This window comes from Falco peregrinus, chromosome 1 (genome assembly GCF_023634155.1).
Source record: "Falco peregrinus isolate bFalPer1 chromosome 1, bFalPer1.pri, whole genome shotgun sequence".
Lineage (NCBI taxonomy): Eukaryota > Metazoa > Chordata > Aves > Falconiformes > Falconidae > Falco > Falco peregrinus.
In genome coordinates, this window is record NC_073721.1 from 98315432 (window position 1) to 98332217 (window position 16786).

The following is a 16786-nucleotide window of genomic DNA, read 5'->3' on the forward strand; positions in this document are numbered from 1 at the left end:
CAGAGGAACCAGATGGCCCCATATGTAATAGCAAAACCAAAAAGACACAGAGGAAATACATTAATAACCATGGCAGCCATCTCATTTAGAAACACATGGCCTACAAATGGTCCTTCCCCACCAAATACTTGCAGTGACTCTTCCCTTTGGATTTTATGTCTTCTACATTAACCCCAGGTTAACAGGAAAGGCCAGTCCATGGCCACTGCAGCCACAGGGATAACGTTAGCCATATTTTCTCAGGCAGATATTTAAAAGGGCAAAAAAAGGTAAAACAAAATAATAGCCATTTTCCCTATTAAGCCCTGGCTCTGCACATTCCCACAGCAGAAAATATATGTACAATACAAGGTTTGGATCTTCTCCTGCTTCTGCCTGCCCCGGGCTGAAGGACACTGTCCCTTGGGAGCCCAGCCCTTGCCCCCATGCCCCAGCAGGAGACCCCCCCGCCGCCCCCAGGCAGGTGGCTGAGGGCAGCCAGCACCACCGCAGAGGACAGAAGTGCCATGGCGGATGGACCAGGCCTCAACATGGTGGCCAGACCAGGCTTTGTTGTTTCTGAGCAACGAGGCCCTGAGGGCCCAGGGCTGTGCTCACCCCAGGAGCAGAGGGACAGACCTCCTGGGGGCTCAGGCAGGGTCTGTCCCCAACATACCTCCCAGGGTTATGGGGGTGCAGCCCCCCCCCCCCCGCCCCAAACCAGCCTCCCAGAGGTGCCGATGAGGAGGTTGTGATGTGGACAGGCATCCAGGGGAGGCCTTGGGCAGGAGATGACCTCACCGCCTCCATCACATCCATGGGGACAATGGCCAGGTGGTGGTTCCTTGTGGAAGTTATTTTTGGGGAATGGATTACTGATCAGGAACTTTCCTCGTTGTTGCAAGCTCTGTGCTGCTGGTTTGAGGCTTTCCTCTGTCACGGACTGCGCATCACATCAAGATTAGATCAAAATATCACAATAAACCTAGAAGAGTCTTGGCCAACATGAAATGGTCTTCTCACAAAACACAGTGCATACAGTACTTTTAGGTCCTAGTAGTTAAACTGGGTAATTTCTGGCCTTGGAGACTGTGCTGGCATCCCAACCTTTTGAAACATGCAAGATTTAAAAATATTAATAATGAAGCTTAGATTCTTTTTTTTTTGCTTTTCCAAGCCTGCAGGCGAGTTGTATTTTGAAGCTTTCCCATGGACCTTTTTAAATGCAGCCATCTGTTTACAGTTATCACCGTTAAAACAGGGGCTCTAAGAACAAATATCCTTTATTCAAAATTGAGTATGGTGATCGTATGAGGGAATATCAGGTGGCACTGCTGATTTCTTCCATGTGAACTAAGCTCACAGAGACCAATAGTCAGCAAGATAGTATCACCTCTTTTAATTATCTAAAAAAGTCTAATAAAAAGTGCTGCAACTTTCCTCTGGAGATAACCAGCTTGTTGGGAGATGGCCCCTTTCTTTCCTACATATTTACGGCTGCTGCCACCTTGCCAAGCTATTACTGGAGACCTCCTCCATTCACAATCAACATCAATTTATGGCTCAGCAAGGGACAATCAGCAAAGGTGGTGCCATCCTTCACCTCCAGCACTCCAAGAAATTGCTTTGGAAATTGAACTGCGCCAAGAACAGTCACGTGTTAGATTATCTGCTGTTAATCCTGTATGTTGGGTACTCACACAGGGCCCGATCCCAAGTGAGATGAGCATCCTCCCCTCATCCTGATGCTTGCAGGAGATGGGAGCAATCAGTGACCCTTGCCTTTCAGAGTGTGGTAATGCTCTTCTGCAGTTTGGATACAAAAAGTATCTCCAGTTAATCCCCAAAACAGGTGGATCCATGTCTTCATTTCACTGCAGACAGTATACCATTATCTGGGTGAACATAGTAATCCCTGGACTAGTAGAAGACCTGCTCATAGACCCGGACAAGTAGCAGACCTATCCTATATGGCTTTAAAAAATAAAAAATACTCATCTGTTCTTTGCATGACAGCCTATTTGGTAACCACAAGATAAAGCTTTGCTAGCAAGAACAGAAGGGCCCTTTTTTTTTTCTGAAAATCTTTTAAAGTCTTAAGCAGGAGTCAGACCTCAACGAACTCAGCAGTTGCAGAGCACAGGCAGTTTTGTGCCTGACTGAAATCCAGCCACGTGTGGCCCAAGTAAACAAATTGATTTCTATAATACCAAAGTACTGGGGGCAACTTCTCAATTCTCTTGGTGAGCTTAGCCCCTCAACTGGAAATTATACTTGAGGAAAAACTATAGGTTGTCTCCTTTACAAGCAATTAAGCATTTCTAGGTAGAAAATCTACCCATTCTTCCTGGTTTTTTTTGAAATATTGTGGTCCCACTGTTGTAGTGGAACAGATAGCTTTGTAGAAATGGATCAGTGGAATTACAGATTTTAATGTAAAAATAATAATAATTTTCCTTTTTCCTTAAGAAATATAACCATTTTCCCCCCTGCAAAAACACCCTCAAAATCAGGACTTCTGATGTGAAATTGTAACTTTTTCAATCAGGTATGTCAAGACAGGGCTTCAGTAGGACTTAAAATACTTCTGCAGAGTTGCAAAGGACTTCAAGCTCTTTAACACTTAACAGGAAATTTTTAGTGGCTCTTACACAAAAGGTCCTCTGCAGAGCAACGTCCTCTCCTAGAAATCACCTTTCCAATTGCCATCATGCTGCGTGCGCAAGTCCTGTAAGACCTTATCTCCAGATGTTGCTTTCAAACTCCTGCCAAAGTTGAGGGTGGTAAATATGGTACAGACATCTAGACCATAAAATGGGATGGTTTTATAACTGCTGCAGGATATTTAAGCGAAGAAGTACTTTGATTTCTAGCTCCAGACTTCCAGAAATTTCTTGCTGCCCTGTATCTGAAAAATTTAGCTACTGCATTGATCACCAAACGGGGAAAGTCAAATACCTGCCCAGCTTTCTGTGAGAGTATCTGGGCAATGCAGCACCAGCTTACAAGAGCTACCAGGGTATTAGGTCCGAGTAAGCAGGGGTAATTTTGTGTAGGAGGATCTGCTCCCTCCTTCCTTTTACTACAACTCACAGTCTGAACATGGATAAAGCAAATGCACGTTCAATGTGAATGAAAATTTACATCTCTCATAAATCATCTGCTTCTTGGTATTAGAGTAAAAACTAAGAAGGTGATTCCAGTAGATTTTTTTCTCCTCTATTTACTTATGCCAGAAAAAAACCCAACTTCTTGTTTGTTTGCACTCTTTTTTATTAACTTATCCATCACAGCCTGAATCTAATCTGGTTACCCTTTTCCCTGCCTACAAAACTATGTCACAGCAAACAGGATTCACAGAGGGAGACATGGACCAGTCTTTATAACATCATCCTAACTCCCATGAAACAAGAGGAGGGATGAAGGTCCACCTGCATTCACAAGAATTGACAAGACTTTAAAATTCTGTCACAAGCCTAATGATGGCCTCACTGGTGCCTAGATGTCTTTGCTGAGCCTGGAATACCTTTCTTGGGATCACAAAGATTAATAGCTAATAATCGATGACAAGGGCAATCTTTCCTTCCCAAAGAGAATGAGCCAAATTTTAGTTCATATGATCTGGAGAGCTACTCTGACTTTACTGGCCAGGGGTGGGGGCAGCAGGGAGTGGAATGTATGTGATTACCTTCAACCACCTCTTGTAAACTCACTATCAGCACACAAAAAGAGCCACACGGGGAATTGCCATCTATGTAATTTTATCAACAAGGCAATTAGCATTGTATGTAATCTATTTCCTACCTTGAATGACTCCGAGATTCACAGTGCTTGTTTCCAACTCCTATCTGCAAGCTAGTGCTAATTTCCCTGACCAATAATAAATTTTAATTTCCAAACCAAAACCACGGAATGGATTTTTTTTTCCCCTGTGTCATCATTAAGCAGCTTAATTAAGCACGAGCTTAAACAGCTTTTACCCTTCCTGGTGTTTACCCCCAGCGTACATGTAAGGAGCAACTATATCCCCACTTCCCAGCCTTCATTTAGCCAGAGTAACAAAGCCAAACTCTTCTGGCCAGTCTCCCTTCCTGTAATGGCCCCTACATTCCCTCAGATACTCCTAATAGCACTTCTCTGCCCCACTAAGCACTTTCATATTGTTTGACCAGGGTTTTCTCGTCAAAATTTGTTTCTAACCAGCAACCTTCTAGCCAACAAGAGAATTCTCAGTTATCAGTCGAGAACAGAACTTGCATTTGTAATACAAAATATCATCCAATTTTTATTGCTCATGGGCTTCGAGATTATCCAGTTCCTTCCATATGGCATCCCAATAGTCTCCTCCCAATATTTCACCACTTTGCATCTTTAGCAAAGCTCATTAGCATCCTCTGCATCTGGGGTATTTTATTTATTTTCGGTTTATGTATGAAAAGTTGAAATATGGCTGATATTTAGGAAACTTCAGTATTGACCTCTCCTTAATGCTACCAATTACCATCTGCTCCCGAAGACCTCCTTAGAATCTTCTGCTAATCAAAATTTTATCAGCCTCACTCATAATTTCTCTCATGGCACCGTATCAGAGACTCCAGGTATACAACTCCATAGCAGCAACTTGGTCTGATTTTTTTGCAAAGCTTAAGTTAATAGCTCACCCTGCATAACAGAGAGCCCAGCAGTTCACTGTAGAAGGCAGACTTACTCAAGTCTCTTGTGACTGGAGAGCTGTAGGAGTACCTTTGGCTAAATGGCAGTCGGAAAAATGTTTTCTTTTCATTTGCGCTATTGGTATAGTATGTGAGTCATAGACTTGTGATTGCTGTTGGGAAAGTAGGCGAGATAAAACACTTGAGACTAAGAGAGATTTTTGGTTACATCTCAATGTCAGAATTAAAATTTACACTTATTTCTGAAAGTCTGGTGTCCAAAAGTGACACTAGTAGTATCAGAAGTTTATACTCCCTATGGCTTTTTTAAGCTGATGTGAAAACTTCGAGTATACTTTTTGATAGTTTTGCTCTCTGTAGTTTGTCACATCTCTGTATTTCAGCTGAAAAAGTTGTAAACTCTCTACTTTTTGAGGGGAGAGACAGGTGAGGAAGGTATCCAGGACTTCAAACTTTCCAAGTAGAAGGAATAGAAGAAGTGCTTCCTTAAATGGGTTCTTCTAAGGTTACAGCCCCACCTCTTCCTAATTAAGTGCTGCAGATTTGCTGATAACTGACAAGTTAAGCTGCAGTTCTGCTGGTAGCAGTTCAGTAATTATGTTCAGCCTGTGTGAAAGGCAATACTTTCTCGCGCAGTTAACAAGCTAATAATTGTGTGGATGGTGGTTTCTCCAAGCAAGCATCTGTGGAATCAGGAGAAATGAAATTAGGCCTCATGCCTAACTTGGCAAATGAAGAATATTTTGTGTAAAGACATCTGCTATTCAAGTCACTCCGCTGCCTGGGTGTTACTTCCCCTCCCCTCCCCCACCCCCCCATCTATAAAATGTTACAAGACATTTTTTTGACTGGTCTGGGCTACTTCACATCACTTTAGCTAAATTAGAGGACTGTTCAAAAGAAGTAAAAAGGTAACTAATACCCTCTTTAGAGCTCCCTCAGAAAGGGAAATATATGCAGAGGGGCCCTACTGTGAATGACTATTAGCTTCACTGGACTGAATTGTTTTTTCAACTTAAACAAAAAGAGCCCTGAAGAGGCATAAAATGCAGCGTTATCATTTCAATATTCAATGAACATGAGAAATGAGCCCGACTTTCTAGCTAAGGGGCAGACAGCAAGGAAAAGCAATGAAAGCATGTCACTACAGGACTACTTTGTCTTTTGGTTTTCTTAGACGACTCCTGGAGCTTTATCCCATCCTCTTATTTCGATCCTGGCCTCTTCAGCATTTCCCAGCATCTTGGCTGAGGCAGAGCAGGAGCAAAGGGAAGATGGGAACACTGGCAACACAGAGATGGGTACAGCCCAGTCAACAGGGGCTCGCCAGACAGACAGAGCAGCCTACCTGTATACCTGCCTGCCCATGGAAATTTACTTTGCCTTGCACACACACAGTGGCGTGCCCCAGATTATAAATCTGGCGTACTTGTAGATTTAGCACTTTCTAGGGGAGCTACAGAGGTGGTGAAGATAACTAGGCTTGCCCCAGGTTCAGGAGCGGTCAGGTGCCCTTTCTGGTTCTACAGAGCTCATCCTCCCCCGTTAACAGCTACCCACCCAAAGAAGTAAGTAGATTTGCAGAAGTGGCAAGTCACAGGCATCTGACTTGCTAGCCTGTAGTTACTTAGATTAGATGCTGACCAGAGGTGAGCACCAACAGATGGTGAGCTGACTGTTCACTTATGAGCAAACACCAAAGGAAATAAACAGTTCAGGTAAGAGAGAAGCAGGCCAAGCCCCTGTACCTACTTACAGTCAACTCCCATTTGTGGAGAAGGATTTTCCGCTCTCAGTACCTTTCCCTTACTGTGACAGAAAGCAAGGGTTTGCCACTCTTTCCTTTAAAGGCACCGAGCAGCAAGAAAGCCTGGCAGGAATGAATAGAGACCATTTCTCCTTCCATTTTCAGGCACTGCAGCTATCGACTTTTATCAGTGGACATGTCTCACCCTTATCCAAATACCATATGTCCCACAGCGGCTGCATGTGCCAGCCAGTCTTACCAGGCTCCTTCATGCCAGCAGCCTCACTCCACCGATTCCTGGCATCCCAGGAAGCTTGCGTGCAGGTTCACTGATGGAGCAGCATTAAATTCTGTGCCTGAGAAAAAGAATCTATCAAGAGCCAGGAAGAAATACATCACACTCTGTGTTTCCAAAGCTGCACTGGGCAAACGCGTGGGCTTGCCACGTATTTCCCTGGGCCCATATGGAGAAGGAAAAGCTGCTCTAAGCTTACAGCTGACTGACTTGTAACCCACCAGGACAGGGACGGGAGCCAGCTGCCGTGTGAAAAACGTGCAGGGAGATAACAAAGAGCTATGGGGAAGCAGACAGACCTTCTTTAACTGGATTAGCTGCTCACAGAATATTATATCATTCTTATCTCTTCCCAGTTCCAGGGCTTTCCTAACACTGATGATTTTTATGATTCTGCTCTCACTAGATTAATATTAAAGAGCAGAGGAAGCATAAAAGAGATCAAAAACAGCTCAGAGGCAAATACAGAGGCTAGAAGAAGAATGGAATACTGCTGAGGCACCAAGAAGCAGGGAATCAAAACCAACATTACAGAGTATTCACATCAAACTACCAATGGAGTATTCATTTCAAGGTACATTGACAGACATTCAAGTGACAAAGTACTGACAGAGCTCTTCAGTAACTATTGAACCTGTCCTTAACAGGTAGTAGCTTAGAAGAAGGCTTACAAAGTTTCTGGAAGGTACAGGTGAAACCATGGAGAAGGTATTTTAAAGTCATAAAGCCTAAAAAAAAAAAAAGACACATTTGTAGATGTTCTAACGTTTTTTTTTTTCTCCCATCAGCACACCACTCCTGATTTCATATCCTCAAGTCAGAGTTAAACTGGCTTCAGTTCAAATTAGCACAGTCATCTGGGCTGGCTTTCCAAGGTAAGCTCAGCAAGTAGACCTGTTATCTTCCTCAAAAGCACTATATTGAGCAGATCAAAACACAGCTATCTTCTTTACATCAGCCAGCCAGTTCCCAGCCACGGAAAGGCCTGGTCCAGACCTGTTCTGAGATATCCTCCCAGCTGAGATATCCACCTTAGAAACCTCTCAGCTTCCTCTCCAGAAAGGGAGTACCAGCATCTCAGACTACCTGGAGACTGAGGGTAAGAGATGCTGCTTGGGCAAGGTATTTAGCACACACCTAACTCCAAACACCTGAACAACCTCACTTGGTTAGGTGGGTCTTTAAAACACCCATACATTTGCATATCTTGTTAAATCAGCGTTTGAACCAGAAGGACAAGTTGACTCCTGAAGCACTAGTGATGGGATGGCCAGGTTCCTTTAGCAAGGAACATTTTAAAAAGGAAAGAATGGTTTAATGCCTTGCCCTGCATTTTACCCAGGCAGTGTGAGCTGCTTCCCAGGTTTCACCTGGCTAGAAACACTCACACATTTGCTGTTTTACTATTCAAGCTTGTCTATGGCTGCTTTTCACTTTGAACACAAACATCAGAAACAAAAGCGCTTTACAGCCTGCGTACCTCAGAGCACAGCTCAGCTCGCAAATGTGTGTTATTGGGGTGTCTTCAGCCACCTACTGTGATCACACTAAAATATTCTGAAAAGAATATTGTGGGGGTTTTTTCCATCACTTGTTTGAAAACCAAAAAAGATGAAGTCCCTCCCACAGTGTTGTTTTAGGAATGGGACATCTGGGAGCACTAAAGGTGTCACAAGCTTCTGCAAGCTGTATAGTAGGACCATGAGTTAGCAGAGGTTTGCAAACAAGCCTTATGGGAGCTTTGGGCACAATGGCTTTCTCCAAGCTTCCATCTTCAAAATTATCACGAAAAGCACTGCTGTGATCCCAGTAATAGTGGCCATGGACAGCAGAAGCAATCCAAGCCCGGGCTGAAATCCTCTGTTTCTGGCAAAATTGGTTCCATCCACCACATTAACCCACTCCAGCTGCTCAGCAGCACTTGCCCACTTGCAGGCTGTTACTGCCAAATACATGGAAAGTCAGGGTGGCTGCAAGGAAGTTTTGGAGCTGGGTTATTGGAAAGGTGGGACATGAGAAAAGATAGAAGTAAAAGGTATAGGTTTGGGAGGTGCATGTGCAGGAGGAGTACAGTCAGGGTGATGAGGGCCTGCAGTGGAGGGCTGTGGGTTTTGAGAGAGGGAGTCAAGAATGAGGTTCTTGGTCTCTTACTGATTTAGGCTCTTAATATTTGGAACTCTGCCAGAAGGTTTTGTTTGATTTCCAAACACACAGGCGACGTAGCCTTCAAATTGTGCTCAGATTTTGGCACTGCATGAGGCTAGTCTTGGATCTAACTGCATTGGTGGTGCTAGGAAAGAACACATTTATGGGGCCAGTGGGATGGGCCATTAATTGTGCTCATTTTCAAAATTAGCACGTTGGACCCACGTACTCACCTTACAAGTAATAAGAATTCTGAAGATCAGTCTTCACCCTCAAGGATACTTGTACAGGCTGTACTGTTTTCCTCAGAGATACAGGGCATACACTGGCTATCTGAATGCACTGGTAGGAAGGTCTAAGAGGCAGTTAAAGCTGGGGGCCGAGGTTGAATTTTAACTTCTGGCTGCAAACTACACATGCTAAACCAAACATACTGCATTTGATCAAAAGTAACATTCATCACTTTGAGCCATTCAGTTTTTCATTGGGAAAAAATGTTTGTATCTACCTATAGGACAGTCAGTATTTTTAAATAAGAGCAAAGAATAATATTTAAATATAAACCTTAAATGAAAATAGGGGTGTTTGAGACTCATCACAAGAGTTAACCAGCCCACAGCCATACCAATATTTCTACCAACTCCCCATGTACATTTGAGTTCTACATTTATACACAAACAGAACTGCAGCCTGACCTAGCACAGATGTCACCACATCCATGTGCAACTGAGACAAAGGTAAATTAAATGAATGCATACAAAGGAAGATTTCAATTAAAAAAGTTGGCATAAGTTTTTAAAGTAGAAAAAAATAGTTTCCGCATAAAAACTTTTGTGATAGAAAAGGAGAAAAACCTGCAATTTGGCTGAAAATGTTTCGATGTTCACATTTTTATACCAAAAAAAAAAAAAAGGTATCCCACAGGTATGTCCCACAAATGGGCAAATCATTCAGCACTTAACCAATTGTTAGTTTTGAAGCACTTCAGATAACGTTCAACAGCTGTTTCTCTTGTCAGTTGGTTCTCAAACACCAAATGCCAATTTTTAATAACCTTCACCTTTGAACAAGAGCAAATGTTTATTTCAGTTCCCAGCCTCCGGATTCAGTATTGATCCCACAGTTTAAAGCAAATGGATGAGAGAGTAACATGTTGATAAGGAAACTGATAAGTCCTTTGTGTTGTGCTGACCCCTCACATAGTGTGTTGCTTATGATTTGCACAACATGCAACAAATGGCGGAAGAGACAATTATTCATGTTCCTGTAATTTGCTAACACCCCCACCAAAGAACATCAATCGATGTGCTAAGATCCTTCTTTTACTGCCATACTCACCCAAGATGTGAAACTGATAGATAGGCTACAGATGATCTTGTTGGACTGCACCACTTTGTAAGGGCAAAGTGTGTGAGGATCTCAAGGGGAGAGAGAGAGAGAGAGAAGATGCTTCTTTTTGCATAGTATGTGTCCGGTGTGCAAATGTCAAGATAATCCCAGTGGCAACAAGAGGAAGAACTTTTTACATTTAGTAACATTTATTTCTGCATTCGGTATCAAGTACATAAGTGCAAATATTCAGAGTCTATAATTAAGTCCATTAGGAACTACAGAGAATGTAATACAAATTGTAATAAATTTAACATGCTGGAACTTTCCAGTTACCATACATGTAAGTCAGCCTGTCAATCCTTTACGACAAAAGCACTGGGTTTTGTTTTCATTTTTTTGAGTTATACAAAACTGATTACCATAAGTACCGATTACTGTTCATTTTATTTGTGCTGGAAAACACTAAAACATCAGTCTACAATTCTATATAGTTAATAAAGATGAATCCAACCAGCAACCCAGTGACGTAGAAGCAATTTTAACTATTGCATCAGTGCGCTAAGCAGGAAAGCCCCTAGCCACATGTAACATTAAAAGTTATAGAAGCAATGCCAATAGAAGAAGGAAAAACACTAAAAAAATAAAATAAAAAGGTCAATATTATTTAGGCTCTCACCATCATGCACTTTATAAGCAACACAAAAAAACACATCTAGTACACTTTTCTCTTTACTATACTTTAGTGCTTGACACAAGTGATTGCAAATATTCTAAGTGCAGAAGCAGCAGGGGAAGAGCACTGCTTCCGAGTTTTATGTTTCTAAGATTATGGTGTCGCGAAAAAAAAGAACGATAAATTTGCAGTAAAGTGTAAGAACAGAGCTGTTTCACTCCAGATTCCCCCATTATTCACTACTGTAGTCGTTGAATTCTTGATGTCTGCTTTACTCTGCCTTTCTCTTAGCACCTGGGATTTTAGCTTGAATCCTAGAAATAAAGAAGTGAAAAAATAAGAAAGAAGGATTACATGGTGAGGCAACTATTCCATTCCACTGGATCCCCACTTGAGTCTTACCCAGGGGTAATCTCTAGCTTGCATCCAGTGTGTTGTTGCAACAGATGGACTAAAGTCTAATAAGAAAAAGAGGTGATGCCCATCTATGTGTTCTTAGGGGCCCCCAGGTGTAAATGGCCCTGTTTTCAGTGGTTCATGTAACCGTGGGATACGCTCAGTGATAGTCTCCCCCGCTTCATTATTCCACCATGGTCTGCTGTCTACTGGAAGCCCAGAATGAGGTTTAAACAAAGAATTTTGAGTGTGAACTTTTAGTCCTGCCCAAGGCTAAGGGTTTTGAAGAATCACAGAAACATTGGCTGGAAAGGACCCCTGGAAGTCTTTGAATCAGCTTCCTACGTAAGGCAGGACTATCACCAATGCTAAATCAGGTTGGTCATGACTTTATCTTGCTGCATCTTGAAAACCTGCAAGGAAAAAGGTTCTGGTACCTCCCTGTGTAGCCTGCTCCAGTGCTGTTCTAATCTCCTAGTGAAAGTTTCTCCTCATGTCCAGCATCAGCCTCCTAAACTGGATTTATGTTGTGCTCCTTGTTATAACCCCCACTACTGAGAAGAGTTTGGATCTATCATCTTGTAACTTCCCATCAAGTACTTACAGGCTGCTATGAAATCGCTCCTTAGCTCCCTCCTTGCCAGGCTAAACAAGCCCGGTTTCCTCAGTATCTCTTCGTGGGTCACTTGCTCTCTGTACCTCACCGTTTTGTAACCTTCCATTGGACACCTGATATTCAGCCAACTTTAGCAAAGCCACAGATACAAACTGCTGAGATGTATGGATCTACCTTCCAGACCAGCCATCCTGCTTCAGTAATTCTCAAGTTTCAAGAACTATGCTTAGACCCTCACTGCGTCCTTAGGGATCCCACAGAAGCTTTTGATACAGGCAACACATTAGGAACTAGGGCAGACTGCACCAAAAATTTCATCCAGGTCTTCCGTCCATTTCATGGTGGTTTGAAATACTCAAGATCATGGTGCTTCCAGGTATTTTCTTTCTGTAACAGGGTGGTGTTCTAATTCCCACTTTGTTCATTAATGGTATTATTAACTCTAAAGGACAGAGTCCCTGAATGCAAAAACCCAGGCTTGGAGTGGTCGGTGGGGAAGGGATTTAACACATTCCTTCCTGTCTGTAAACAGATAAAAGTATGGGCATCAGTCCCTGCTCCGGCTGCTCCGTCCACAGCTTCCCCAAACAGCAGGAGAGAGGTGAGAAGGACACAGGGTCACAACTCTGCCTTAGCCTACACTCAGCTGAGAAGGCCTGTCTGTCTCCAGGGATCTGCCCCCTCCCGCAGCCTGTTGCATGCCAGGAGCTGGGAGGGACATCATTCACAGGGCACATTGTCCCCAGGACCATCCAGATCTTAGCCACCCCCAGTGCACCGCAACCTCACGGCAAGACTTCTGGTCAAGCCTGCTGCTGAACTCACTTTGCCACAACAGTGTTTATGTGGGTCCGCACAAGTCCCAAGTATTGATCAATCTGTGCCTGCAAAGAGCAAAAGGAGATCAAGTCAATCAGGCATCAACAAGGCAGAACCACCCAGGCACCTGAACTACACCGTGCAGACAGGCTTACCTGGTACTTGTCATATACAACGGGGAGAGTAAACATAGACACCACAGCTGAGGAGAAAAAGAGCACACTGTTAGATTCCTGCAGATCAGATTCCTCCAGAGAAGAGACCTACTTCAGTGACAAACACATATCATGCCACTTGGTCAGCTGATCCACCAGGGATCTTTGTATTAAAAATGAACTTTGCTCAGACTTCCCAAATATGGAATTTCCCATTGTTCTGGGCCTAGTAGCTGCAAAACCAAAAAACAGAAATTAGCTCTAGCAGGAGGGACAACATAGTAAGAATAATGAATATTCACTGGAAAGGCAAATAAAAGTCGATGGTTTAACTGTGGGGAAGGCACACTAAGGATAGGCTGTTTTCTCCATGTAGAAATCACGAGAGAGTTAAAGTTAAAAGTAGATTTTAAAAGAAATGTTGATTTTTACCCATTATCAGAAGAGTCAGGCCATTGAAGAGGGCTCCCACATAAGTCAGCAGCCACATTAGTACTGCAAACTAAATTAAAGATGGATCATTACATCACTCCCAGTGTCAGCATAAGAAATCAGTTCACTTAACTAGCTAACATAATAGCACATTAGCCTTTTGTAATGTGTAAGGGCAGTTGTTAAGTAAGGCATACCAAAAACTAGGTACTTTTTCTGGGTGTCTAAACCCCATTCTCCACTTCTGCTTCTCACCCTCTTAGCTAAGCTTTCACATATATTTAGGGCTTAATTGCATACATTTAGGATTCTGCATTGAGCATGGCATAGCAGATTTCTGCATCCAGTTTTGCTGATCGTAAGGGTCATCCCACAGTGATAATCCCTGCGACTGAAAACTCTTGAGGCTGGCAGATGGATACATTTTCCTAAATATCTTTAGTAATTTAGGAGCCTAACCCATGCCTGCTCTCTTAATGATCTTCCCTCTGCTCTGAAGAACACCTGCTTGGGTGTAAGGCTGAAAAAAAATAACTGTCTCAGCAGGGAGGGAAAGAAGACCTTCCTCCATAGCAGGAAATGCCACCATTAGAGGAAATCCAGGTTAACAGAGGTATTAGAGGGGAGAGGAGAACAAACCATCTCGTGGCAAAGCAATAGCGTAGCACAGAGATGCTTCTAGAACTGCAGTGGAGCTAAACTGGTCCTGCAACTTTTATAACTGCTGTATTACGTGTCAATAAATTCAAATGCAGATTGCCAAATCTCTAAACTGCTAGAAGGAATTAAGTTTGGAAATCAAAAATGAGAGCAACTTTTGTATTTGGAGCTACGCAAAGCTAGGTTTTATGACAACAGTGTCAACATGGGAAACAGCACTTTGAAATGTAGATTGATCCTCTAGAGAGGGGTTAAAAATATTTAAAGGAATCCTACTTTTAAAGAATCCACAAGGTCCTGAACGAGAAAGAGTCTCCTCAGCTCTTTGACTGTGCTGTTGACGTATAGCTGGAGACAGTCTGTGTATTTCTGAATCTGGTCCTGTGAGAGATTCATTTCCATCTCCAAGTAGGCTCTGCCAGAAACACAGGTCCAGTTACAAACCCAGGCAGGTTCACCTGCTGTTCATACTCCTGCCTGTCTACCCCATCACTCCCTCCTCCCCACACCTCATCCCTTTGCACTGGAGCAAAGTGTCCCCCTTCCTGCAGGCACAGAGCCACCAGCACCAGCACACTGTCTTCATCTTTCATGACCAGTCCCCCTGGACAATTGTGAGCTGCACTGAGGCTGTTTGCCTCCAGCCTTGCTCCCTCCCCACGCAGAACCTGATCTTGATGGGATCTCTCTCTTTACTCCACCCAAGGGGGATGCAAATCCTAGCTGGGAGGGTTTCCTCACAAACTTCTGTGCAATGCTGCTGCCAGAGAAGAGGACATCTCTTCCAGCTGACAGCCTCTGGAGGAAAAAAAGCTGCTGTCTGGCCATGCGTCACCTTTGGCAGCAGTGCCCACTTCTCACTCCCCCATCCTTCTGCCTGTCCTGCACCTTCCTCTGAGCTACACCCACGGCATAAGTTGCATCTCAGAACTGACCCAAGTGAAACAGAAGCAGCACCCCAAAGAGACACAAAGAGAGTGTGTGTGCTCTCCTGGAACAAACCACCCAGACCCTGCGGAGGGTGGGGGAGGGCACCGGCACTGGCACCATCACCTAATGGATTGACACACCACAGCCAAGCAGTGCTGGAGAAAAGATACAGTTTCCCTCTATGCCAAATAGAGTGTGTCCAGAAACAATATTCTTCCTGCTTGCAGAGATACGGTATTATCATTAGCTCTAATTAAACTCTTTTTCTCTGCTTAAATTTTTCTACATCTTTTGAATTTCAGGAAAAAAATTCCCGTGTCTCAGAGGATGATGCATTTTGTCCTGTTTTTTTTCCTACCAGGACCTGAGCCAATACAGCCTTGCAGCTCCTGAGAGACTGGACAACAGAAAAAATTATTTCCCCAGCTATGAGCAAGACAAGAATCTTATTCAGTATCAAGAGCGACAGCTAAAGAAACATCAATTGCCACTGGGATTGCATCCTTTGCAAGATAAGTAGCCCCTGGCCATGACTGCAAAGTACTCACTTGAAGGGGTGGCCCTCGTCCGTCTTCTGCACAGCCTGTAGGACTGATTTGTAGATTCTGAAGCTAATGGTGGCCGAGAGGCCGGCGAGGGCCAGATAGGCCACAACACTGACGACACTGAACTGGGTCAGGGAGAAGAGCAGCAAGAGGAGGCTGCCAAACACAATCCCTGTCTGCTTGATGTCACGCCAGTACAACAGGTCGATAGCTGGGGAGAGAAGACCAACATGTTAAGGGCAGGAGTTGGAAGGGCATTGAGGATGGCCACCATGGCCACTGTGATGCTCAAGAGTCCTTGCAGGAGGGTAAAAGGAGTGAGCTCACGTTAGCATCAACAGGATCAGTGAGGAGGCTGCAGCGATGCGCTGAGGAAGTTACAACTGATGACCTACTTGAAATCCTTGTATTTCAACGAGTCTGTGTCTGGCTTAGATGAGATGGACAAGTATCTCCGACCACAGCACAGTGGGTCTCTTGCAGCAGCAAGGCAAATGCAAGCTGGGGTTTGTGTTGTTGCTAGGGTCATATGGAAGGTTTCAACCTAGCTTGCATTTACTTACTCTGGAAACTGGATCTGTTTTTTGTCACATATCCAAATGCCAAATGCTTGATCAAAGCATTTTCGTTTTGGTTGTTGACAAATGAATGTGAAAGTTTGGAGTTAGCCACAATAAAACCACTTTCTCATTCAAACTTTTGACAATATGACTTTGTTATTTCCTAAGTTTTGAGAAGAGAAAAAACCTCCTGGTTTTATCACTGCTTAATAGTTACATGGGTAGGAAACCATTTTTCACATGGGGCCTTGAAATACAGAATAAATCCCTTCTGCTATTCAAATCCAACTGTCTCAGAAATATTAAAAAAACCAAAAAAACCTTTCTGCTTGTTAGATAGCTCCTTGTCTAGATCCATGGGAGGTTTAGTTAGAACAACACAAGTGCAGAAAACCATTTTCAACCAATATATTTTTACATTTGTAAAGCAGTTAATTTTGACAGTGTTTTTCATTCAGTTTGTATAGTTCGTTCCAACACCTCCACCAAACAATCTTACCATCAGGAACAGCCACCACAAAAGCAAAATCTTATGAAATATCACTGAATATCCAGTCCACAAAGGTGAATTTAATTCCTCTACACCAATAACCTGTTTCTGAGATGACTCTTCATCCACTCAAAGAACGTGCTCATGACAATCTAAACAAAACAGCTTTAATTTCATCCACTGCACAAGGCCACATGAACAGCTTGAACGCACCATCAGCCAAACAGATTTCATAGATGCCACTTGTCAAATCATTCTGAACAAAGAGTAAATTCAGGAAAAGTGCAATCTGTCAAAAAAAAATTTCACAAATACTAAAAGGAACAAAATCAATCCAGC

General features: G+C 43.3%; 1 protein-coding gene across 2 annotated transcripts in view; it reads right to left on the reverse strand.

The window, feature by feature from the left end:
* Positions 1-10358: 10358 nt before the first annotated feature.
* Positions 10359-16786, reverse strand: part of RTN1 (reticulon 1) — a 120504-nt gene continuing 114076 nt past the window's right edge. For both annotated transcript variants that reach the window (XM_005229417.2, XM_055791432.1), the window contains 6 exons: positions 15401-15608; positions 14199-14337; positions 13263-13332; positions 12831-12877; positions 12682-12740; positions 10359-11158 (listed from right to left, as the gene is read on the reverse strand). In XM_005229417.2, coding sequence (XP_005229474.2) covers positions 11116-11158; positions 12682-12740; positions 12831-12877; positions 13263-13332; positions 14199-14337; positions 15401-15608 — 566 coding nt within the window. In that variant the 3' untranslated portion in view covers positions 10359-11115. The remainder of the gene's footprint in view (positions 11159-12681; positions 12741-12830; positions 12878-13262; positions 13333-14198; positions 14338-15400; positions 15609-16786) is intronic.